The 25763-nt window shown below is 34.0% G+C and overlaps 1 protein-coding gene across 1 annotated transcript; it reads left to right on the top strand.

Annotated features, from left to right (window-relative positions):
* The first annotated feature begins 223 nt into the window (after positions 1-223).
* LOC148272308 (putative ATP-dependent RNA helicase kurz) lies at positions 224-25392 on the top strand. Its single transcript, XM_088240217.1, has 17 exons — positions 224-416; positions 1797-1979; positions 2087-2291; positions 3251-3739; positions 6561-6776; positions 9146-9387; positions 10416-10562; positions 11026-11482; positions 12107-12323; positions 14051-14279; positions 15516-15665; positions 16564-16704; positions 17578-17671; positions 20124-20366; positions 21752-21976; positions 23040-23384; positions 25032-25392. The coding sequence occupies exons 1-17, from the start codon at positions 342-344 to the stop codon at positions 25112-25114; spliced, it is 3741 nt and encodes a 1246-aa protein (XP_088096343.1). The 5' UTR covers positions 224-341; the 3' UTR covers positions 25115-25392.
* Positions 25393-25763: the final 371 nt, after the last annotated feature.

Below are 25763 nucleotides of genomic sequence, written 5' to 3'. Positions count from 1 at the left end.
TGAAAATTGAAATCAATAATCGTTAATTAAAAGATAACAAATTTATTTGAAACATGTTCTTATTATTATAATTGAGTTTTTTCGATAACTTATGATCAAACAATTAAGGTTTAGTCATTTATTAAATTAATTGTACACATTAAATTTTTTGTTGTAAGTTACCCCCCCGCTTTTGGACACGTTTTCCATAGAAAATGTGATTATTTGACAATTGACAATCGACAATTGAAATGAGAAATGTGACAGCCAGTGTCAGAGCTATAAGCGGCAGCATGTATTTTGAATGTCTGAAGTAACCTATAATAAATGTCAAAAAAAGTAATCACTAAAAATCTGCAAAAATGGGGAAAAAAGGATACAACTGGAAAGCTAGACAGTCTTTTGAAACGAAAATCGATGATTCAGAGACACAAAAGGTATTTACGTCTTTCATTTACCAAATTGTTGTGCCTTGGTTTATTAATTGAATGTCTACATCAATAATATCTTAATAATGTTTTAATCAGTGTTGTTCCTCGGGGCTCTCACTTAGGACCGATTCCGTTGTTTTTATCAATTAATTAAATTATCACAGTGTTTATAGATGTAAACGTTTTATTATTTGCTGAAGACCTTAAAAAAAGCGTAAATTCTGTGAAGCCTGTAAACTCATTATTTTTTAAATTCCCATTTTCCCTCGACTTTTTCTTTCGGGTTTCTTGGGGAGTTTATCTGGAGCTATCACCATACTTCTTAAAAACCTATTATTATAATACATATAGCTTAATATAGGTAGAATAGATTTGATTAATAATTTTAACCCTTTTTAAAGTATTTTTTATTTTCTTTCGTACATGTATTTATATTTCTGTACCTATTGTTTTTGTAGGTCTGTTATAATAAATTAATTTAAAAGCCCTATGTGCATTTATATATGATTTTCAAAAGAGAAACAATACGCCGGAACCTTGTTTTTCACGGTTTCAAAATAACAGTCCAAAATTTTTTTTTTTTGTTGTAAGATTGATTTAACAATGCGTAATTGGATTATTATGAAGAAAATGGGACTGACTGAATTTTCTCGATATAATCATTACTCGTTATACAAGAGAAAGTTTTTTTAAATCAAACCATCATTGCATATTTTTACCTAGCAAGCAAATAAATATACGGATAATTTAATGCTTACAAACATACCACTTTCTAAATTTCAAATGCAGATAAATAAACATTTGTAATTTTGCACAATGTGAACAAGGTGAATAGTTTTTACACACTTCAACCTTTCTTACGCCACATTCTATTTCACAAATAATTGCCACTTTTGCACGAATTGAGAGACGCTTCCTCTTATTAGTAGACATGTTTATAGTTCAAGGGTTAGTTTTCATCTGACATCACCCACTCGTAATATTTACTATCCATTGACCATAAAACGGACAAACCAAAAAACATTGTGAAAACCCCCGAAACAAGGATGTCATTCATAAACTACAAAATAAGTTGTAAACTGTAATGTGGTGCTGAGCTAGTACTTGCTGATTTCACAAAGCTTAGATTTTTTGCAAGCAATTTTAAATGTATGATACTTTTCCAATGTTGTTGGCGAACACACCAATTAGGTAATAAATACAATCCAATCCCGATGCCCAGCGGTATCAGTCCTAAGTTATCCCATTTGGATTTTATTTCTTTGGTTCTTATTTTAAAAATTATGTTTTTAAACGATTGAAGAGTTTTTGCTCAACTGTGTAGGAACAGTTTCCAGTGTAATTTGTTCTCGGTGTGATGTATATTTTTTATATGTTAAATTTTAGATAAGTGTTGATCTTGCACCTAAAGAGTATGGCGCTGAAGATGGCAGTAATGCTATAGTATTACCTTCGTCCAAACGACACACAAAAGTGAAGGAAGATTCCTCAAAAAATGTCCGTATTCTTTCAAAACAGCAGAGAAAGAAACTGGAAAAAATTGTTGAAAAAAAACAAAAGAAGGAGAATGTACGTATTCTATTTTCAAACGTTTTTAAGAATTAGGAGTAGGTACTTGTTTTTTTTTTTTAAATGAATGTTCTGTAATGTGTACTAATTTTATTTAAATATATTAGAGAGCATCTTTATTGGAAGCGTTGGCAAAAGTTCAAATAAATGCAGAAGAATTGAACCAAATGACATCAATATCTGCTGTACAATCAAAGGGGCTTAAGAAAAACTTACGGCAAGCCAATGTAGAAGATCGTGATTACAATGATGTTCAATTGACAGCTCCATCAATAAATGTTAAAGATAACGTGAAGATAAAATCAATAGCAGGTAAGTTATTTATATTTTTTTAAAGCAGTAGCTCCTTAAACTAGTATATTATTTATATTTCATTTTTTAAATGTCAAATTTTCTAATATACATACATATGCATTTTACAAATAGTGACTTTCCTCCCTCTCTCCCTGTACCTTTCATATGTAACCAAAAAATCATATTAACTGAAACAGTCATGAAAATGTTTATAAATCTCGATAATACATATTTTGTATCCCTTCACCTGCTTGTTATTATAACACTTCGTTGATGTTTAACCATAGTTTTGAATAATTTTTTTAGCAGTAGGTACTTGCCTATTTAAATGAAAATCAAAGAAAATTTAAATTAAAAAACATGTTTTTGTTTTTCCTCAAACAAATGACAAATGATGCGAACCTTTAATTTATGCATAAAATACTTCATGACCAAATTGACTGCCCAGACCCACTCTCTTCGATTCATTTCAATATCCCACCCAGATATAATGTAGAACTATTACTAGATCCCACCTAGGCGGATTAGACACACAAAACTTTTTCACATATCGAAATACAATACAAATGCAGCAATAAATTCACCCATTAATCGTGCCCTGACCTTGTACAATCATAAAGATACTTTCAACATCGACATCTTAATAGACTCTGAAAATTCCTTTGAAAATAATATTCTGAAAAAAAAAAATTTAAACTGCAATTATCCTCACATTTTTTTTATAATACTCTCACTCACACACACATTCACACGCTCCCACCCACCCTCTCTCTCTCTCTCTCTTTTACACACACACACACCCTGTTTTGACATACCTAGTAACAAATTTAGGCTCCAATTGGAATACAACTAATATGACATTTTATACCTACGCATAATTCTCTCTAGCTGTTGTTTTGATATATTTGTTGTGTTGCATTCTGTTGCCTTTGCAAAATATTTAAAATAAAATAAAATGTGTTATTTTTCTTTTCAAGGATCAAGAAAACGAAAGCAACTTTTGTCTTTAGAAGCTGGCGGAAAAAGGAAGAAAGAAAAGAAAGATTACAGTGTTGTCGATCTTGAAATATCATCGTCTGATTCGGAAGAAGAAGAATTAACAGAAAATAAGACCATTGTTCAAAATAATATTAAAGAGAATAATGATATTGTTGATGCCGCAAATTCTCAAAATGATGAATCTCATACTGAAATTTTGGATGAAGAAGAATTAAAAAGGAACTTAGAAAAATTAGCAAAGAAAAATAAAAAGAAGAGATTGGATAGGAAAAGTAATGAGCCTGTAGATAATGTGGAGGTTAACAATAAGTCGATTGTTTTGGGGAAAAGGGAGACTGTGTTTGTGGCAGTTGATCGCGATCCTAAAATACAAGCAGCACGTCTTAAACTGCCTATTTTACCCGAAGAACAAGCCGTAGTGGAATGTATCAACGAAAACGCGTTTGTTCTTATCGCAGGAGAAACAGGTTTGTGTGACAAAGTTTTCACTTATTCTTATTCTGAGAAAGGCGGGACAGTACTATATAAGCTCCTGACATCGCTGCGATCTGTGAAGATCTATTGTGACGGGTCCCCGTAATTTAGCTCTTTCCCTGGCTACTGAGTGAAGGGCGAGTGTTCCCACGATTAAAAATATAATTTTTTAGATGAATGTTGCATCTATTATTAACCTCGCTTATTATGTATGTACAAGGCATAGAATTAAGAATAGTCCAGAAAGAGCATAGAATCATATTCGAATACATCGGAATGTATCCAAAAGTTCCCCCACTTTCGCCGCGCGCATTCGTGAAGTCGCCGCGTAATGTTGCCAGATGAGAAAAAATATAATCAAAACACAAATGTAAGGTAAAAAAAGTAATTTGTTAATTTCTCTAAAAATTTATTGTACAAGCGGAAACATTGATTGACACAACAGAGTAGATAAGTAAAGGGTCATTTGATTAGCGTAATTGAATTAATGAACTTTGAACTTAAAATATAAAACAAATTTTATTTTACATAAAACGGATATTTTTATATCATGTTAAATAATATTCGATGTTTTAAAGATAATGTTGGTCAAATGTCCGCCACGGTGTTGTTTAATCCGAGGTACAATTTTCATTAGTTCTCTCTTTAGATGAGCAAAGTAGGGTAAAAAATTTTACCACCCTGGCAACACTAACGAAATGTCCATCTTGTTTTATTTGACAATCTTACGAATTCGAAAATAAATCTATTGTTAAGTAATGCATTTGCTACTTACACATTAATTTGCTAATTACACATCGCATCCTGTTTCTTTAAGATCCTAGCAGTATTTCTACACTTTAAAAAGACACAACACGGCATAGTTGAATTCAAATTGGGAGTTGCGTACTGAGCGACGTCTAGAAAGAAACTAATGGGTCAAAACGTAAAACTACTCTTTTAAGAGTAGTTTAGTCGCTTCCTGTTTGATGCGCGTATGCAGTTTCTGGACTATTCTTAATTCTATGGTACAAGGTTTATATTTCTTAAAATGGATTTTTTCTGCTTTTAAGAATAAATTACAACAGGGATGGAGAACATTTTAGAGAAGGAAATTTGGAAGTCTAGGCATTTACAGGGCTAATGACCTGTCATTGGCTGGTTTAAGTGGCCACTTTACACACCGTAACATTCACAATTTTGCCTATGTTTGAACATCTATAATTCTTTTAATTCTTCCAGCTGTTGATTTTAGTAAAGTTAAAGAGCTGAAACCTTTATTGTTGTGAAGGGATTTATCCAATCGAATTTAGATCGTTAATTTACATTTTTTTGCACCAAAACAGGCCAGGAGGCCTAATTACAGTGGTGAATTACATCACAGAGCACCCAGGCTTGAGAAAAATCACATTTTAATTTTTGTGTTCTCACCGGGGAATCGAACCCGGAACCTCCCGTGCGTGAGTCAAGCGTCTTGACCACTACACCACGGAGGCCGCCATTAATCGATTTGAGCGGCGACTCAACAATAAAGTACGGCATTTGTTACCTACACTTAACTGTCAATATTTGCAGAACTTCATGAGCGTGCAAACGTCGAAAATCTCTACTTAAGTTGACTGTAGAATAGAGGTAGGATCTACATGGTCAAGTTAGTTCAGGGCATTGGTAAAATAAACCAAAGCAGGAAACAAAATGCCAAACACTCTTCAAGTGGAACAGAAGGCCTGTTGATGACTGTCAACAATCCAGCTTCTTCTTCTGAGTTTTAAGTGGTTTCCTCTTCACAAGAGCAAACGCTGAGAAGTGTTCTCATGTTGCTGAATCTCCCCCTCTAAGCCCTGATCCTTGAGGTATCAGGCTATGAGGTAGGGGGCGAGCTCTCTAACATCCTCAGGTTTGACTAGTGGTCCCCCGAGGATGCGGCTTCTTCTGTGATGTAAAGCGTCTCATTCACATTATTTTCAGCCTATTTTTCCATACTTCATTGTCTCCTGGGACAAATATTTATTTGCCGAAGTTGATTTCATCATCATCATCATTCCCTTTCCGCACCAAATGGTGCATAGGGCACTGCCAATGCACACCAATCGTAGCATATCTTGCTCATTTTTGTTACATTAAGGTAAGATGATCAGTCTTACGCTTCATTTACCAGTCCAGGGGCTATGAGATATTCTAGTGTGAAAACACCCTTTTGAATACCGAATAGCGTAATCCATGAGACAAAACGTATAGGCGAAGGTGTATATTTTAAATTTTGTAATGTCCTTCTGTTAAAACAACTTTGTGACTACAAATTGATTGTAGATCCGGATTATAAAAAAAAGAGTTTACCACACTCACAACACTAGATTTAAAACTAAGGGTTCCCTGGCCGTTCCCCGAATTACAAATTACTTTGGAGAACGAACATTAAATTGCGTTATTCCAAGGTTGTTCAATGATCTCCCACAAACCATCATTAATATGAAAGATCTTCAATTGAATAAAAAAGAACTGAAGAAATATCTTTTAAATACTTAATAGTGTCTGTTAAACTGTAATAAATAAATATGTATAATATAAAAAAATGTGTCCCATTGAAAATTCTTTAGACTTAGTGGGTAAAATATTTTAATATGCATTTTAAAAATATCAAATAAACGCTGTTCTGCAGCACTAAAACAGAAATAAGTTTTTTGTATTAACCATGTCGGGAATCGAATCCGAGACCTCTTGCATGGCAGGCAAACGCGTTGACCATTAAACCACGAGGCCGACAAGTTTCCGCGCACTCTGTTCCCGACTTTTTCAAATACTGGACTTGACTTTATGGTTTGTTTTTTTTTACAGGAAGTGGCAAAACCACTCAGGTTCCCCAATTCTTATACGAAGCCGGATACACTCGAGGTAAAATGATCGGTGTCACAGAACCCCGGCGAGTAGCAGCCGTGGCTATGGCGGAGAGGGTAGCAACTGAGATGGGACTTTCATCCAGGGAGGTATCCTACCTCATGAGATTTGAGGGAAATGTTACCGAGGACACAAAAATAAAATTCATGACAGATGGTGAGTTAATTATTAAAAAAATATTTTTTCATGTCCAAATTGTTTCAGAGAAGCACTGAAATAAGAAAGTTCAGTGCTATGGAAAAATATATATATAAAATGTAAAAATTAATTTAAAATATAAAAATAAATACGGTTTTAATGAAAATGAACTGCTTTGTAATGTCACAGATTTATGTGACTACAATTTGCGATAAGCAAAAAATTAATGCGTTGTTATGTTGTTGTAGCAACCATGGGAGATCATGATTGCAACCGGCAACAGATATCCCGTTTCCAGGGTAGCCATGTTTTCCGACTTTTAGTGTTTGGGATACAAATTACAATGAGGAACTTTAGCCCTACGGGATATAGGACACAATAAATGTTTAAGTTTGTAAGTGAAAATTCTTGATGGAAGTTCATTGTAATTTATTATATAAATAAAAGAAGAGTGATACTTTAATCCACAAATTTGGAATATCCAGTAACCGGTTTTATCGCTTTCGTGACATCTTCGAGACTGGTATCTTTATTAAGGAGTTCAATGTATTTATACAAAACAGAGGTAAGGATAGAGAATTCAAAATTATATGAAAGTAAATTTAATAAAGTTATTTTTATCTTAAGGATCATTATCAAAAAAAATTCGGGTTAACTAATGAGTTGATATAATGATATTTTAATGAGTTTAAGTATTTTATTTTTAGTGTCCCATCTTTTATGAGTGTGATTTTTGTCAATTATGATTTCTGAAAAACAAAGGGTAAAAAGTCATTAGTAAAAATATATTACAATGGGTATAAGTAATGGAGAATGCATATCATAACTACATAATTGCATATAAGCAAATCATAATTGACAAAAATCATACTCACAAAGGACCCATCCTTAGTGTCCCAACACTAAAAATAAAATACTTAAACTCATTAAAATAGCATTATATCAACTCATTAGTTAACCCGAAAAATTTTTGATAATGATCCTTCAGATAAAAATAATTTTATTTAATTTACTTTCATATAATATGAATTCTCTATCATTACCTCTGTTTTGTATAAATACATTAAACTCCTTAATAAAGATACCAGTCTCGAAGATGTCGCAAAAGTGATGAAACTGGTCACTGGATATTCCAAATTTGTGGATGAAAGTATTACTCGTCTTGTATTTATATAATAAATTACATAAATGTTTTCTTGTTCGCGGTAAAAATTGGAGCATCTAATTGTACGGCAAAGTTGAATGTTACCAAAAATGGACCGATGGGCAGAACTGATCGAGAATAAGCGGAAGAGAACCTCTGACGTCACATGCGAACTTATTTCAGAAATACAAAACTGTAAAAAATCAAAGCGCTAATAATACGATATATAAAAATTAAAAAAAAATTTTTTTAGCCTAGTTTAATAGTCTATTAACAAATAATAAAAAAAACACTGAACTTCCTCATTGTACGGGGTTCAACTTTTTAACCTTAGACACAATATAATTCCACTGTGTGGTCTCCTCAGTATAAATTTCACATTAGGAACATAGAGAGAATTCAAAGAAAGTATTTGAGATTCGTAAATTTTAAATGAAATATTCCCTACGATAACCGAGCTATAAAACACTTTAAATGTAATTTTATTAGAAGATCTTGGAAAAATAAATGACCTTTTTTTTATTTTAAATTCAGAGCTCGATTGTTGTGAACTCCTGAATCTTTTTAACTTCAAAATACAGAATCGAGTCACTAGAAGTACGGAGTTGTTTGCAACTACATACGTAGGTACTAACTACGCACGGAACTATCTTAATGCGTGTGTTTCATTCTACGCCTCTGCGCTCTCCGCTTCCCGCTAGACTTCGTGCTTCGATGCTGGCTTCCACCTTGACTGCCCTGACTGCGCTCGCCTCTTTGCACCAACAGGACCCATTGGAAAGCTCTTTTCAGGGCTACTGAGGTTGACTTAGCGGTCAGTGCTTTCTCGGTGCGCCGGGCTCTCAGGCCTCCCGTTTACGCCGGATGGACTGATTGATTGGAGCCAGGGAGACGAAGCCGCCAACCCCCCCCTGTAACGGGTCGGCTACAATTGTAAAATTAAATAAATAAAGAAATAAATAAAATAAATAAACATAAACATAAACAAATTGTCTCATTCCTGCAAACTAATCTGATCATGTCAAGTAGAATGCCTCAAAACGACAACAAAGGAAGAAGAACGCAGACATTAAGCGACACACCAGCGAAGGCTGCCTGTCCATAACATATAATAATACATAGTTATAATAATAACAAAAAATTTACATTGTTTACTATCTCAAGAAGTGTTACGAAATAATTACTGATTGATCATTGAAATTGTTACAAATTTCTTTATCGTAATGACGTTCTCTGTTTACAGGTGTATTATTGAAAGAAATTGAGTCGGACTTCATTCTATCAAAGTATTCTGTGATAATAATAGACGAGGCCCACGAGAGAAGTGTGTTCACAGATATTCTGATCGGCCTTCTCTCCCGCATTGTGCCTCTACGCTGTAAGAGAGGTGACCCCCTGAGACTGGTTATCATGTCAGCCACTCTTCGGATTGAGGATTTTACGGAGAATACTCGCCTGTTTAAATTCCCGCCTCCCGTGATTAAGGTATTAATTTATTTTTGTGTATTCGATGATTTCAAACTGCCTCTGACAAATTTGCTATCTATCTACCAAAAGGCATGTTTCATATGTGGTTGAACATATTCAATGAGATGCCAGATTCTTTGAAAGAAGGTTTGGTCCCCGTTATCATTGGAAAAGTAAGGGGTTTACCAATGTTATTTTGTATTTGTTTGGTATATCTTAAAATTCCAATATTTATACTAAATATTTAGTTGCCTTTTTTGTATTGAATTTTTTGCATGGAAAATTCAAGAAATCTTAACTGATCATCGGCACATGCAGCCTACTGCAGAGTCATGTGCCTGAACATCGCATGAAATGCAATACCGGCAAACAGAGGGTGCCCTCAAAATTCTATAAAACAAAGAACCAAAGACAAGTCACTCTCTTTTTCACACCAACAGCCATTTAATCTCTAAAGCTCTTAATTATAAATTATTCTTACTATTGTAATGTTTATGTGAGTAATCTTCATCGCCTATATGTAATAATCATGACCTACATAATTCTAAATAACTAATTAACTAAAACATATCAAATTGGGTTAATCTTGCATGAAACTTATCCCAACAAAAGTTAACTAAATTTAAATTTGTAAGTGAAAATTCTCGATGGAAGTTCATTGTAATTTATTATAGAAAATAAAAGACAAAAATAATTTAATTTAATTAACTCTCATATTATTTTGAATTTTCTATCCTTATCTCTGTTTTGTATAAATACATTGAATTTCTTAATAAAGATACCAGTCTCGAAGATGTCGCGAAAGCGATGAAACCGGTCACTGGATACTTCAAATTTGTGGATTAAAGTATCACTCATCTTTTATTTTCTATAATAAAAAGTTGACTACATTGACAAACATTTGTAAATATTTCCATTTTTATTGGGGGCCAGTCTAAACAGTCTTTCATTGGTTATTCTGTATTTATGTTAAAAATTAAATTTGGTTTCAATGTGGGTTTATTTTGATTGCAAATTACAAAATTGTTTATTTAATTATTTTTTAGATTGAAGCTAGGCAGTACCCAGTAACCATTCATTTTAACAAGAAAACTGAAGATGATTATTTAAAATCTGCATTTTCCAAAGCAATTAAGATTCACACCAAGTTACCAGAAGGAGGCATTTTAATTTTTGTTACCGGACAGCAAGAGGTAATGCAAAAAAATGAGTTTCTTTTAACAATGAATTTTAAAATTCATACGTTAATAAAATAATATTAAAAAAAAAAAAAAAACTTAATTACCAAGTCAACTTATAGTCTAGTCTACTCTTAGTCTATATTCTTCTCTTTCTGTACATTCTCTTTTTAAAAAAAAGTTTTTTTTAAAGGAATAACCCGCTAAGCCTCTATTTTGAATAATTTTCTAACCGAAATTAATGGCTCAAAGACCAGTGCGAATTGCATGGCAGGCAGGCAGGCAGGCAGGCATCTTTTTCCTTCAACTTTTCCCTCTATTATAATTTGTAGAACCTTGTATTTTGAGCCCGTATATTGTAGATAGAATATGTGTTGTATTTCTTTAAATTTTACATTTTCATCTTGTATATTTTTTTTATATGTATGTATGTTAAGGCCGAATAAATTATTGTCATAAAATTCTTATCTGTTTTTAGGTGAATACTTTAGTAAAAAAATTGAGAAGTGCTTTTGCATTAAAAAAATACAAAAAAAAATTGGACTCATCGAAAAATACAGAAGACGATCCAGAAAAGTCTAAACCAAAAAGTAAAAGAAAAACAAAAACAAAAGAAAGTGAGCGAACTTCTAAAACAGTTGATAAAAACTCGCCCATTATAGACATAACAGACAATAATGAAGAAGCGACAACCTTCAATTCTGAGATTAAGGATAAAATGCTATCAGATGAAGATTCTGAAGACGATGAAGAGGAAATGAGACAGGCTCTCAAAAGGGCCAAGAAATTGGCTCGAGATAAAAAGAAGTCAGAAGCATTGGTGTTGCCCAAGATTGATCTGGATGACTTCGAAGTGCAGGATGAAGAAGTTCGAGATGATCTTTTGGATCAGGCTGAAGAAGAGGACATTATGGAGAACAGTGAAGATGAAAATGGTAATGAAGATAATTTTAGTAATAATAAATATTGTTGGGCCAATTCACATAGAAAAAGACCAAGATAAAGAAGTGGCTACTCTACATTCCGTGTACCATTCGTTATGCTGTCTATGTTAAAACATTCACATTTATGCGCTTCTTTTAACTGTTGATTTTTGTGAAGTTAAAGAGCTAAAACCTTTATTGATGCTGGTGAAATTCATCCGACTGAATTTTTCTACCTACGCACTAGGAAAGTTTCTCGAGGCTCTGTTTTGAGGCTGTGCATTTTTCATGGAGCAGAAAAACCACATTTGAGAGTGTAAATTGAGGATCAGATATTAGATGAATTAATAACCATTATTCCAATAGAAGAAATATTACTGATGATTGAACTTGTACTGTAAATATTTAAGGTATACAATGATTGGAATCTCAAATTGATATATTTTAAATCCCATGAGAAATAAATGCTACGGTTCGAATTGTAAAACTTAAAATTATTTAAGATGGGATATGGGACTGTGTAAAATACCTAGTGTCGGCGGCCTGCTAGTTTGTGTCTTCAGCCTTAAGCCTCCCATCTACTAAAAAAAGAACTTTGGAGAGTTGAAAAATGAAGGCCAAGTTATTTTTTTCCAGAGTGGGATGCATTAGCCTTGGCCGGAGCTTCGTCCTCATCCAGCCCCATGTGGGTCCTCCCCCTGTACTCCATGCTGCCCCCGGCAGAGCAGGCTCGGGTGTTCCAGCCCCCTCCGGACGGTTGCCGCCTGTGTGTGGTCAGCACCAACGTGGCAGAGACCTCCCTGACCATCCCTGACATCAAATACGTGGTGGACTCCGGAAAGCAGAAAATCAGGTCGGTAAATATTTTTATTTAAACCAAAAAAATAATTATGTAATAACTTAGATTTACATATAAGTTACTAATTGAAAATACTTGTATTATAGTATTTTTAATTAGTATCTTATATGTAAACATAAGTATTACTTCATTACAATGGAATTCCATCAAGAATTGTCAATAAATAATTTAAATTAAAAAAATAATATTTAGAATGCCGTAATATGAAGAAAAGCCGTAACTACATTGAAGTAATTCCTGAGGAAATTAGCGTTTTGCCGAAAGTGAAAATTTTTCCTAGTCGTATAGATAAAGTTACTTATTTTCTAACACACATGCTTTATAAAAAAACTATAGCTTCTACCTGCGGCTTCACTCACCTGGTATTAGGGAGAAATTATATTTGCCGTTAACAGCTAAAATTTTCCCATTGGAATGAAATAAAAAAGTAGCCTGCATCGATTGCCGGTCCTCCCACTATTTCTATACAAAAAATCCGACTATCTGTTAATAAAAAAAATTCCGGAGAGAGTGAGATGTTCTTTTGGAATAAAAATTAGGATGTGACACTTGTCAGTTCTCCGGCTATCCCTATGCAAAAATCACGTCGATCGGTCACTCCGTTGCGACACGAAAAAAACATCAACATGTTTTTTGACAAACACACATTCACACATTTATAATATTAGTATGGATTTTGTAAATTTGAGTTTATTTAGTGTTCTCTAATTTTAAGTTTTTAAATTTGTATACCTTACTATAGATCTACAGATATCTGTGCCTTGGATGTAAAAGGGCCAAAATATTACAAGAGTAATTTTTCAGCAATTTTGTGACGTTACACATTACGTTGACATTTTTTAAACAAATATTCTTCTTCTTCTTATGGTTCCTCTCCCCGATGGAGGTTGGAAATCATCATTGCGATTCTTACTTTATTGGCAGCTGCCCTGAACAAGGACTGAGTGCTGCAATGGAACCAGTCGTGCAAGTTCTTAAGCCAAGAGATGCGCCTTCTACCTGCACTGCGTCTTCCTTCAATCCTTCCCTGTAGAATGACTTGTAAAATTTTATATTTTTCGCCTCTCATCACATGCCCAAAGTTCTCAAGTTTTCTTTTCTTTATGGTCTTCAGTACCTCTTTATCGTTTTCCATCCGTCGAAGAACATCATCGTTTCGGACTCTATCCACCCAGGAGATTTTTAATATCCTCCTGTAGCACCGCATTTCAAAGGCTTTGATCTTTTTTGAAGTGTTTTGGGTGAGTGTCCACGTTTCGACGCCGTAAAAAAGTACTGAGAAGACGTAACATCGAGTAATGCGCATTCGGAGTTCTAAATTAAAGTCTCTACTGCAAAGAAGGTCACGCATCCTGAAAAAGCAGTCTCGCGCCACCTCTATTCTGACTTTGATCTCTTGCGAGTGATCCCATTTATCATTCAGCCAGCATCCTAAATATTTGTATTGAGGAACTTGCTCAATAAACTGCGCTCCAAGTTTTAAAGTCATTGGGAAAGTTTGTGGCTTTTTCCGAATAACCATACATTTAGTCTTGGAAATATTAATTAAAAAAAACATTACTGCAAATATGCTCTACAAAATGTTGGCAAGAAAAAAAATCTGACATTGGCCTTTTTAGATCCAAGGCACAGATACACATATATAAATGGTAATTGTGTTTTGAACTCTGGAAAAAAAAAAAGGAATTTGTACCAAATTTTTCCAAATGCCTATACTCCAGGGTTTACGATAAGATGACGGGCGCGAGTGCGATGCGCGTGGTGTGGGCGTCGCACGCGGCGGCGCGGCAGCGAGCGGGGCGTGCGGGGCGCGTGGGCGCCGGGCACTGCTACCGCCTGTACTCCAGCGCCGTGCTCCAGCACGACATGCCGCCTGACCGCGACCCGGAAATCAGGGCCCGCCCGGTGGACGACCTCCTGCTGCAGATGAAGTGCATGGGAATAGACAAGGTATTGTTAATACTTTTGTGGTCAAGCATTTTATTCAATGTTAATAAATAATATGGAAATATTTCAAATTAGAAAGTCTTTGAAAAGTAATATCCCTTTAATCAATAATCAAATCAAACCTTCAACCAAAGTCCTGCGTAAAATTTTATATTGTAATAGTCACCCCATACCTAGTAAGTTCACGTTCCTTCCTTCCTCTCCTCACTCTTTTTAAACTATTTCTCCAATGAGATTGATGGAGAAACATTTTTTATAAATATATAATTAGTGCATGTTAGTGTTAGCTACTGAAAGCTTGTGTCCTATCAGCATGTTGGTTTTGTATTTTTGTGCAACTATTACTATGGTGAAGATATATAGTGGGATATTAGTGTAATTAGTGTCCTGACGAAGAGACGGCTAGAAATAGAAAAGTTGGTTATATACAATATTTACTAACATTTCATAGACTTGAGGCCTCGCGGGTTATTCCTTTAAATTACATTTTAAAAACTATCTAATATCTTATAAGTAATAAGCATTGGAATTTTTCAAGGATGTAAAGTGGAAAATTAGAACTTAATATAGTTCAGATAATCTACGTTCATTACCCCCTCCCAAATTTGTTGTTGTACGATTTTTTTAAATCTTCAATAAAACTCCCTTATTTAAGGAAAAAAAAACAACAAGGACATTAATTTACACAGAAGAAGAAAATTCTCTTGGAATGAAAGATCATCTAAATCTTCTTCGACTGGAAAAATGTATTTAAAAAAATTTGGGAAAATACATAAATCTGGAAAATAATATTAAAGATATTAGTAGTACAAAACAAAGGCCCAATTATTGCCTATTTAAAGCCCACGATGAGTCAATGTCCAAGGAAGATTTAAAAGAAATAAATTGCAATAATAATACTAGCATTTGCCTAGAAATGGGCTTGAAATCAGTTCCCGCTCAAAAACAATTGACCGTAAACGAACTTAAAATGCCCTTTCTTTCCACATTCAATGTCTTTGAGATAGTAAATAAAGTGCATTTTCACTGTCAAAATTTTTTTGTTCACATATGGGTGACCCCCATTGAGTACGATTTCATCAGGAACGTATCCCCCGTACCTGTAGAGAATACCGTACCATATACCATTTAGAAGTTTAGTCTCGCTGTTTTATTTTAAGCCATTTAGAAGTTTATTCTCTCGCTGTTTTATTTTTTTTAAGCCATTTCACATTTCTAACAAAACGTGTTTATTTTCAGGTTGTGAATTTCCCGTTCCCCACTGCTCCAGAGATTTTGCAGCTGAAAACAGCAGAGATGAGGCTAGAAATATTAGGAGCATTGGAAAGAACAAAAATCATAACACCTAAACATAACCGAAAATTAAGTAATGGAACATCTAACGAAGACGTAAGTTATGCATTATTGATATTACTCAATACAAGAGCTATAAATATATATTTAAATATACATAAATTGATTGCACGGACTCTCAAACTTTTTTTTTTTTTTTTTTGTATTTATTTCTATTTAAGAGGGTAAACATGAACAGAAAATATAAAAGGAAAAATAATGAAACCCAAACTGCGAAATTGGCTTGTCAGCAGGTTTCTTATTTTTCCTTTACAAAGAAAAACGTTAGAGAAATTATATAAATTTAAAAAGTTATGTAAACATTATTAAGAACTAAAAGCATACATATTTTTTACACAATTTTTTTTTTACAAAAATTTAAATAGATGACTGTTAACATAAAATATTAATCTATATAAAGCCTTGTTACATAATAATAGCCATTCAATTATTGTTGTCTTTAAAGTTTTGTCAATATTTTCTTTTAATATCTGCTTAGAAATCTTATTGAAAATTTTAGTAATTGTATGATGAAGTGTTCTTTGGCCATACTTGTTTACAAACCTCGGTACTGACAAGCCTTCACGTTGTGCTAGCCTTGTATTATGTGTATGTATATACCTTTTCTGGTAGTTACTATCAAATCAATATCTAGTTACAAATTTGAGCCATGGAATAGCATTTACGAACAGGCACCCTTGCTTTGTAAAAAGTTCGGGTACCTCTTCCTTATCAATTCTAGCTGTTAATTAATTTAACAGCTGAGTTTTGTAAAGATTTAATTTTTTTAATGTTGGTTTTACAAGAAAGACACAAAAATAATGTTTTTCTCCATTTGTCTCATTGCATTCCCGAAAAAAACTGTTGGTCTGACTTACTGGTTATTTCAACAATATATACGAGTAATATATTATGTTTTAAAATAGTTTTTAGTTTTATAATATTTTTTTTATAGATTTTAAAAGTAACACCGCTGGGAAAGGCTATCGCTGCCTATCCAGTGCTGCCGCGCTACGGGAAGATTTTAGCCCTGAGCCATCAGCATAATCTGTTTGAATACACTATCTGTATTGTCGCTGCCCTGAGTGTACAAGAGGTGAGTCTGCTGATGAGATAAAAGTACGTTATTTAAATTAAGGGCGCGAAATAGGCAAACGAGGCATACAGTTAATTATGAAAATATTTTGAAAATATGTGCGCTAAAAAAAAAGAAGCAAAGTGATACGTGAACACAGATAACATTATACCTAATATGTGTGTGAAAACGCTATTAATATGTGTGAAAACGCTAAAAAAATACCTTGGCTGTAGACAAAATTAAAATTAATAGTCTTTTTTAAAAAAAAAATATTGATTAATATAATTACATAATTGATACATATTTTTTTTTACTATACAATCTCCTTTTTTATATATTTTTTTATGTTAAAGTTGTTACTTTCCAAAATAGAGACTAGCTCTTGTGCTTGGAGAATAACTTACACTATTTTAATTATTTAGTAATTTGGAGTTATATAATTTCGAATATACTAGCATATTTACTTTAAAAAAATTCCTTAGTACAAAGCTCAATAATATGAAGAACACTATAAAGCCAGTAAAAAGAAATGTGTATTTGTTCTGTCTTTAACTTAAATATTCTTTAATTTAATTGTTCTTGCCGTGTGCGATTTTCATATAAATGTGTATGGAGTGAACTGAATGAAAAAAAATATTTTCTGTCAAATGCAAACTAGTCATTAAAAAAATATTCTGAGATAAACATTGGAGCTGAACAGATGTCGCGTCGCCTTAGGTATTATTGCTACATCAACCTACAAATAAAGAGGTTTTTATGAATCATATAAAATACCTAACTCACACGTGCTCGCTAGCCTAAGTGCCTATTCTTAATGGCTAAATACCCAACTTATGATTACTCTTTTTTTTTACATTTCAATATAATATGTAATAGTGAGTGTTTTCATAGGTTTTAACTGGGAAGAAGAAAAAGTGGACCGCTGTTGGTGAGGAGTTGTTACTTGGAGATCCAGGAGCTTTACTAAGCATAGTCGGTGCTGCAGGTAAAATTCCCTATTATAATCATCATAAAATATGTCAATCAAATTTGAACACAGTTAGAGGCCTTTATTATCCAGATGGGTAAAAACATGCTGAGGTACAAACAATTGTTCACTGTTTATTTATTCTGTCACATTTTCATTTGAACGACTTACTGTAGTAAAAAAGTACACCCAGCTTACGTACAGGATGAAAATCCAGAGAGCAAAATATTGATTTACAGATTTAAAAATTTTTTTTGTCCATCATTGGATTTATCACCATCAATGACAGTGCAAAGAAAACTGTGAGTCCCATTTTCATCACATTATGTTATTTTTGTGATTGTCATTTTTATTGGATTAAATAGAATCGCTATTAATTTATTGTTTGTAATAATGATAGATATTTTGTAATCGTGATAAATTGTTCATATGATACCTATGTACATAAACACTTAACCTGAAACTGGCAAAAGCATCCAGCTTAATCGGATGATTACCATTCAAACAAAAAAAAAATCCAAATCACTTCATGCTAGAGTTAGATAATCAATCATTCTATTTGAAATGGTAAATGTGGCTCTGTTCTAGAGAACCACAAAATATACCATTTTGTTTGTGCATTCACTTGTTGTCCCTTGGTCTCGGATGATGGTTTGTTCGTACCTTAACGAGACCACTAACCTGGCTCCTGAGAACTGAGTCTCCTTCTCAGTTCTCACTGGAGTAATTCTCATTCAGCGCGCCCACGTCGCGAGGGTGGGCACCTTTCGCTTCAGTAGACTGGAGTGTTTATGTGGCAAAGTTTGAATTGCGGGGTATAATGCGATCCCTTGCCCGGGGCTACGGGTGAAGACCTCAACGGCCGTGATGAAGTGCATATACTTCGGATAGAAGCTGTTGGGAGACAGTGACGTCGGGCAGGACGTTGTGTTGCAGATGGCAGCGGAGGAACACTAGTCAACGATGGCATCCTAAGCTCCAGTTAGCTAGATGGATTATTGTCTCAAATAACAACAAATTTCCTAGTCCGACGTGTAGACTGAGGACGGCTGACCTCAAGTAAATGGGACATACAGCCAGGAGAAAGAAGAAGCTTGTTGTTCCTGCGGGATGTCATTATGTCGAGAGAAAAAGTTATTGTACCTCTACGCAAACAGCCCACTAAATTTCGGCAAACGGGTATTTGCGGTCACAGGCCCTACACCATGGAATGCTCTCCCAGCAGAGGTGCGAAACTATGAGAGTGAAGTTTCAGAAAAAACATATATGTACTTAAAAAACGCCTGATAAAAACTGTTCTTACAGCCCTTGTGACAAGTGGTACGTGATGTTATTTTATCGACTTTTAATTAAAACCATTGTATCACAATATATTATATGGGAGTATTTCGTAAAAATAAAATATGTAATACCTAAATAAATGAGTTTAATAAAATCAAAAAGTGACTTGTGAAACCTGACTTATGTTGCAGGTTTATTTAGAAAAGTGTGAAACTGTGAGAGTGAAGTGATGTTTCGGAAAAATCATAAAACACACTTGTTCCATAAATTATTTGAATAAATCCGTAGCATGTGATAACAAAGTAAATTGTTTTTCTTAAATCACAAATTAAAAAAGTTAAAGTTAAATTTATTTCTTTATACAATCACTTTGTAAAGTGCCCTTGAGATTGAGCGCCCTTTATTATGAAAATGGCGCTATATAAGTCATCCACAATAATAATAATTTAAATAGTAGACAATATGGACAAGGCATTCTACATTTTTTTATATATAATATTGTTTATTCTTTTTGTCCAAAAGATACATTTTCATGGTTATTTATAAATCGTTTATTTGTATACTATCCACCTCATGGCAGTCTTGATATATTTAACACTCCATACAATATGTACAGAAGAGAATTAATAGGCTTGATTCATGCTCTTCATTCATAATTCGTTTAATCAATAAATCAAATGCAATTTTCCACTCTCACTTTCCTTCAATCATCCTTTACCACTCCTTATCAATTTCCTTCTTTTCCTTTCCACTATCTCCTTGTTTTGTCCATATTTATCTTATTTTAATATATAGTATATTTATTATTTATATAGTTTAAACTTCAAGCCGTCGTCGCTTTATTACAGTATTATTTAGTGAATACATATAATTGGATGGCAGGCCCTACTATGTTTACATTTTATATATATATTTTTTTAAATATTCATTTAACCTGTACATCTGTTTGTATTCGAAATAAATAAAATAAAATAAAATAAAAATAAAATACTAGTGAACATGCTTGCAGAAGCAAAAATCAACGAATTTGTGAGAAACTCTTAAATAGTTCCATCAATATTTCTATTTTAACGAGTGTTATTATTCAAACATGGTAAGTCTTGCATATTCTGTTGATCGATTGACTGCGAGTCCGAATTATGAAGGCTACTGCACATGGGCTTATTGATACTTTTGTAAATATTGTTAGAATTTGCGGCCATGTCTGGGCAGGACATGGATGCGTGGTGTGCCGTGCAGGGAGTGCGGCAGCGAGCCCTGCGGGAGGTGCGGCTGCTGCGCGCGCAGCTGGCGGGCGGCGGGGGGAGGGGGAGCACGCCTCCTGCGCCCTCGGCGCCCCCGGGCCCCCTGGCGCGGCCCCTGCGCCAGCTCCTGCTGGCCGGCCTGGGAGACTGCGTAGCCAGGAAGGTGCAGCTCGCGGATATAAAGAAAAGTTAGTCTAAACTTGATAAATTCAATTACCCGTCGAAAGCCGTTTTGTCATTCCGTGTCCGGGCAGATAAGATTACAGTTTTGTGTGTGAATCAGAACTCTGGATGAGTGTTTTTCACTCGATGCCGAGTACTTATGTCAAAAATCCTGAAGTCCACCCCGCAGTGTAGTGGTTGGCTTGTTCGCCTACCGTGCTCGGGTTACTGGGTATGATTCTTGGCAGGTTGGACATGGAAAGTTTGTTCTAAAGGTGATCTAACACCACAATATTACATTGTTCCTGGACTGGCACTTGAAGCGTAGCACTGATAGCCTTACCTTCCAATTAAAATATTCAAATTGAATTCAAATTGATTTATTTTACCAACATAACATCACAAAGAACAAAATATTTTAGGCGTTATATTGGGACACTATATCAAACCAGGAACCCTTGAGCAATGGGTTTGCCATTATTAAGATATCATCATTCCCTTTCTGCACCTAATGGTGCATTGGGCACTGCATTGGTACGCCAATCGCAGTGTATCTTGATCATTTTTGTTACATAAAGGTAAGATGATCAGTCTTACGCTTCAGGTACCAGTCCAGGGACTATGAAATATTCTGGTGTGAAGACAACCCTTTGAAATAAATATTTCCTTTTGCTTGGTAGGTAAATGCGCTGACCATTACACCACAAGGCCGACAAGGTATAATACTCTCCAATAGCAAAAGCATTTGCCTTTTAAACATAGTTTCACTGATGTGAAAGATGTCAATCTCCAAAGTAATAATGTTCAGCTGCCTGACTGAGGCAGGTTGGTTCTGAAAGCCGGTAGGTAAAACAGTCTGTGCTGACGCTGTCGAACATGACCAACATAAAAATAGATTAACATATTACAACAGAGATGAAGAAAATTTAAGAGAAGGATATATAGAAGTCTAGGTATCTACAGGGCTAATGACCTGTCAATGGCTGGTTTAAGTGGACACTTTACACACTGTGTAACATTCACCATTCTGCCCATATTTGAATATCTATATTCCTTCAATTCTTTCATCTGTTAATGTTTGTGAATTTAAAGCGCTGAAACCTTTATTTATGCGGGTGAGATTCATCTAATTGAATTAATTTACCTACATACTAGGCAACGCCTGAAAATCTTATTTTTTCAATTTCCATACTTCTTTATGAACCAGGTGGATTTATCATCAATAAATTCTCTAATGGTCCTCATCTCTGTTGTAATATGTTAATATAAACATCTCCCCAGGGAGTTGAATCCAGTCCTTGTCGACAAAAATTTGGACAAACTCAAAATACTGTTGATAAAAATAGATATTCTCTAAAATGGCAGAGTTCTCAAAAAAAACCTCTGAATATTGAATGCCTCGTATTTCCAGATGAAGATAAACTGAAAATGAAATACGCGTACCACTGTATGGATATGGAGGAACCCGTGTTCATGCACTCGGGATCCGTTCTGCGCAAGGAGGCTCCGGAGTGGGTGGTGTACCAGGAACTGTATGAAGCCGGGGAAGGGGAGAGCGCTAAGATGATCATGCGAGGAATCACCTCCATAGAACCCGAGTGGCTGCCCGTTTACGTGCCCAAGCTATGTAATCTAGGTTCGTGAATTTATTTACATATGTGTACATTGTATTATACATTGGCAGACTTGCCCATATTGCATTAAGCAATATCTTCCAATTTACCAGGGAATCTCTCGTTGAATTGTCTCCATCTGACATGGCTCAGGCTGTTCTAAGATGTTGTGTTTGAAATATTATGTAGTTCTATACATTAGTATAGAATGTATAACAATAACAAAAACTTTTTTTGTTTTCATTAACAATGTTTGAATTTTGCATTTACCGCCGAATGGCATATCTGGATCACTAGGCGGTGATGTTACATACCCGGTGATGGATTGCCCTCGATAATATATCGTTGGTTGACAGGTAAAACTCATTAAATACAGATTTATGATGGAGTGACTTCATGCCACCAAATTCTATATTTTTCGATAATCTATTGCATGAAAAAATCACTAAATCTATTATCCGATCCAAAACAGCTGTTTATGATTATGTAATTTCACTCACTAGAGTTTCACAAGAGATTGTTGAAAAATACATAACTTAGTGATATAAAGTCATTTTACCATAAATCTGTACTTAATGAGTTTTATCTGTCAACTGGCGATATACAACTTGTATAATTCAATAAAAAAATCAGCAATTCTAACACAGTCAATGATGCCTGTAGAGAGGGTGATTGGTCTGTCGATCAGCCTACCAAGAGAGGTGGATCTTTTCCATGCTAGGATTACCAGTTTTATAGTCTTCTTTTTCAACTATGTATCGTATTGGTTTAGTTGTCAAAAACATCTCATTATATGTACACTGTAAATGGCAGGTGTGCTGTAATGTACATGATAATTATAAATACACCTTTGTTAAGCTACAGTATGTCACCAAAAACTATAGTGTGAAATTAGTTTATTTATAATATATCTGATTAATTACGACTCAAATCATCATCTGAGTATTTTTACCAACATTAGTTAAGTTATGATGATGTTTTCATACAAATATACCCATATATCCAAAACTGCATTGCGCAGTATTGGCACAATGCAGTGTGTTTAAACGAAGTACCTCTTTCCTATCATTTATTTTACTTAAACAGGTGAGCCACTCTTAGACCCGCCTCCGAGATACGACTCACAGAGGGACAAACTCCTCTGCCATGTAAACGCCACCTTCGGCCGCAGCGGTTGGCAAATCCCCACAGTGGAAGTTGACTTCCCCAACATTCCTGACATCCACCGATGGTTCGCCGTATTCCTACTGGATGGGCTCGTCGTCCGCAAGCTCAAGAAGTACACCAGGAGCCTGATCTCTCCTCCCCTCACCATGGTGAAGAGCTGGGCCAAACTGCAGCCGAGGACCGAGGCTCTTTACAGGAGTCTGGTCGCCAGCCAGATCCATAGCAAGAAGATGCTGATTGAAGAGTGGAAGAAAAACCCTATCTGTAAGTCAGTTTTACATAACATTCTTTGTAGCGGTCACAGAATAAAAGTCACTAGATCTTTGTTTCGAGAGATCAAGATATAAAAACTTATAATATATAATAATCAAACACTGATTTGAGTCTACTAAAATAAAGTGTTCAGTAGACTCAAATCAGTGTTTAATTTCTAATATTATAAGTTTAAATATGGAGTTCTACAAAATAAACACCAAATCAATCAATAGATCAAGATATTATTAAATAAACATTTTTGATTATGCCAACATTGTAGCCACAATGTTTTATATGCTGGATTTGCCTTAAAACATAGTGTTGTAAGATTTTGCTTGTAGAATGAAGGAAGCCTCTATTCCAGTTGGAAATGACGGAATTTATAGTAACCGTCTTTATTTTTCTATCTTCTTCCGAGTGCCGAATTGAGTTCATATTGTATTTTGCTGACTGTCAGCAATTTAACATCCGTGGTAGGTAATCAGTGTTTTGGATGTTTTGATATTTTTTTGTTTTACAAACAGGAAATGTATGATTCACCTTCGGCACTGTCCTTAAGACCCTATGGACTATCTATATAGTAGATCAAGCGACAATGGGAACTGGTTTCCGGGTGAGCCCCATGGTGTAGTGACATTTAACTTGACAGAACATAATCTATTTAGATAATACCAAAATATCTGCTTTAGTTATTTTTCATTATCAAGGTTTTAATACCCATAAATTAATTTTTATACAAGTCATTGGAATTTTCACCGATATTTATTTTCCCTTTGGGGTATGTCATTTGACTTGAATTGTTTTACTCAAATTAAATACATCTAGGTTGCCTAATACCTTTATGTACAGGGAAATTGGATACAAAAAATGTTTTCTTGTGTGTGGTAAAAATTAGGGCATTAAATTGTAGCAAAATTTCTTGATAATGTAAAAAAAAAATAATAAAAAATGTTTAAAAAAAAACTAAATACTTTAAACGACGCCACTGGTTCATATGAATCAACCAATGATAAGAGAGTTGTGGAAGATTTCCGGTTTGATTGCCATCAATGGACCAATGGGCAGATCTGATCAAGAATAAGCGGAAGAGAACCTCTGATGTCACACGCGGAGTTATTTCAGAAATACAAAACTTTAAAAAATCATAGCGCTAATAATATCTGTACCTCAGAGGCAGACGGATGCAAATCCAAAATTTGATGAAATGACATTTCGTTTTTCGTATCCAGTTTATTATTATGTCTTTTGATTTAAAAAAAATATAAGTCGTATAATGAAAGAACCAATGTATGTAAGATACTGAAAATACAAATTAATGTTCTGAATTATTAGTAATCACTTAGAGAAAGTAGATTCTTGCGGCTATTGTTGAACATTTGATGTTTGTATTTGCATCCGTCTGCCTCTGAGGTACAGATATTATGTATACATAATATATATATCAAATTTTAAAAAACACTTAGTTTAATAGTCCCAACAAATAAAAAATAATAAAAAACAATGAACTTCCTAATTGTTACATGAAATACCTCACAATTTGTCATAAACTTTGAAACTAATTTTGTTTCAAATATTGTCAAATTCATTCACTTTTAAATATATTTTTTTGTAAAGGAATTCTGCTACAATGTAATATATACCTGTTTTTGTTTACAGATCTATTAGACGCCTATAAATCGTGGCTCCCAGAGTCTGCCCATGATGAAATATCCATATTTTGGCCCCCACTAGACAATTAGTCATTGACAGTGTATTTTTGTACATATTCATATTATAAAGATTTTCTTTAAGTTAACGATGACATATTTACATTGGTCTTATAATTAAATTGGCCTCTGTGAGTGAGAGATCCTGGATTGAATTATTTATACTTAGAAATAATATTGTAATTGTTTGAAAAAATGGTGTATTTTTTATGACTGGTTGGAACCGATCAATTGATCAGTTATGAAATTTTTAGATTATTTTAATAAGCAGTATTTATTTTTAGTAAAACAATAATTATTATGTATCTAAATTTTGTTTGGTTTTTTGCACTATAAACCTGCTAGGACCAATTACATATCCTACAGAATACCTCTAAGCTTGATAAAAAAATCAATTTTGCGATCTTACTCAAAATGAAACATAAATTCATTGATTACAACATAAATAATGAAATAATATTACACATTTAAGAATAAAAACAATTTGTAAGATATAAACAAATTTAATTTTAAATTTACATTCAAATAACAAGCGTCTTTTCAACGAAATATATTATAAAAGATTTAATAACTATCTAAATATTTACAATATCTATTATACAAACTCCACAAAATGGCGACCCAACACTACAAAGTATTCATATAACAGCTTCGATATTTACAAATATGGCAATATTAATAA

The sequence above is a fragment of the Micrasema longulum genome, unplaced genomic scaffold (genome assembly GCF_059751315.1).
Source record: "Micrasema longulum isolate JH-2025_06_02 unplaced genomic scaffold, ASM5975131v1 h1tg002383l, whole genome shotgun sequence".
Lineage (NCBI taxonomy): Eukaryota > Metazoa > Arthropoda > Insecta > Trichoptera > Brachycentridae > Micrasema > Micrasema longulum.
Note: the sequence above shows the minus strand (reverse complement) of the source record. Positions and strands in the feature narration are given on the sequence as shown.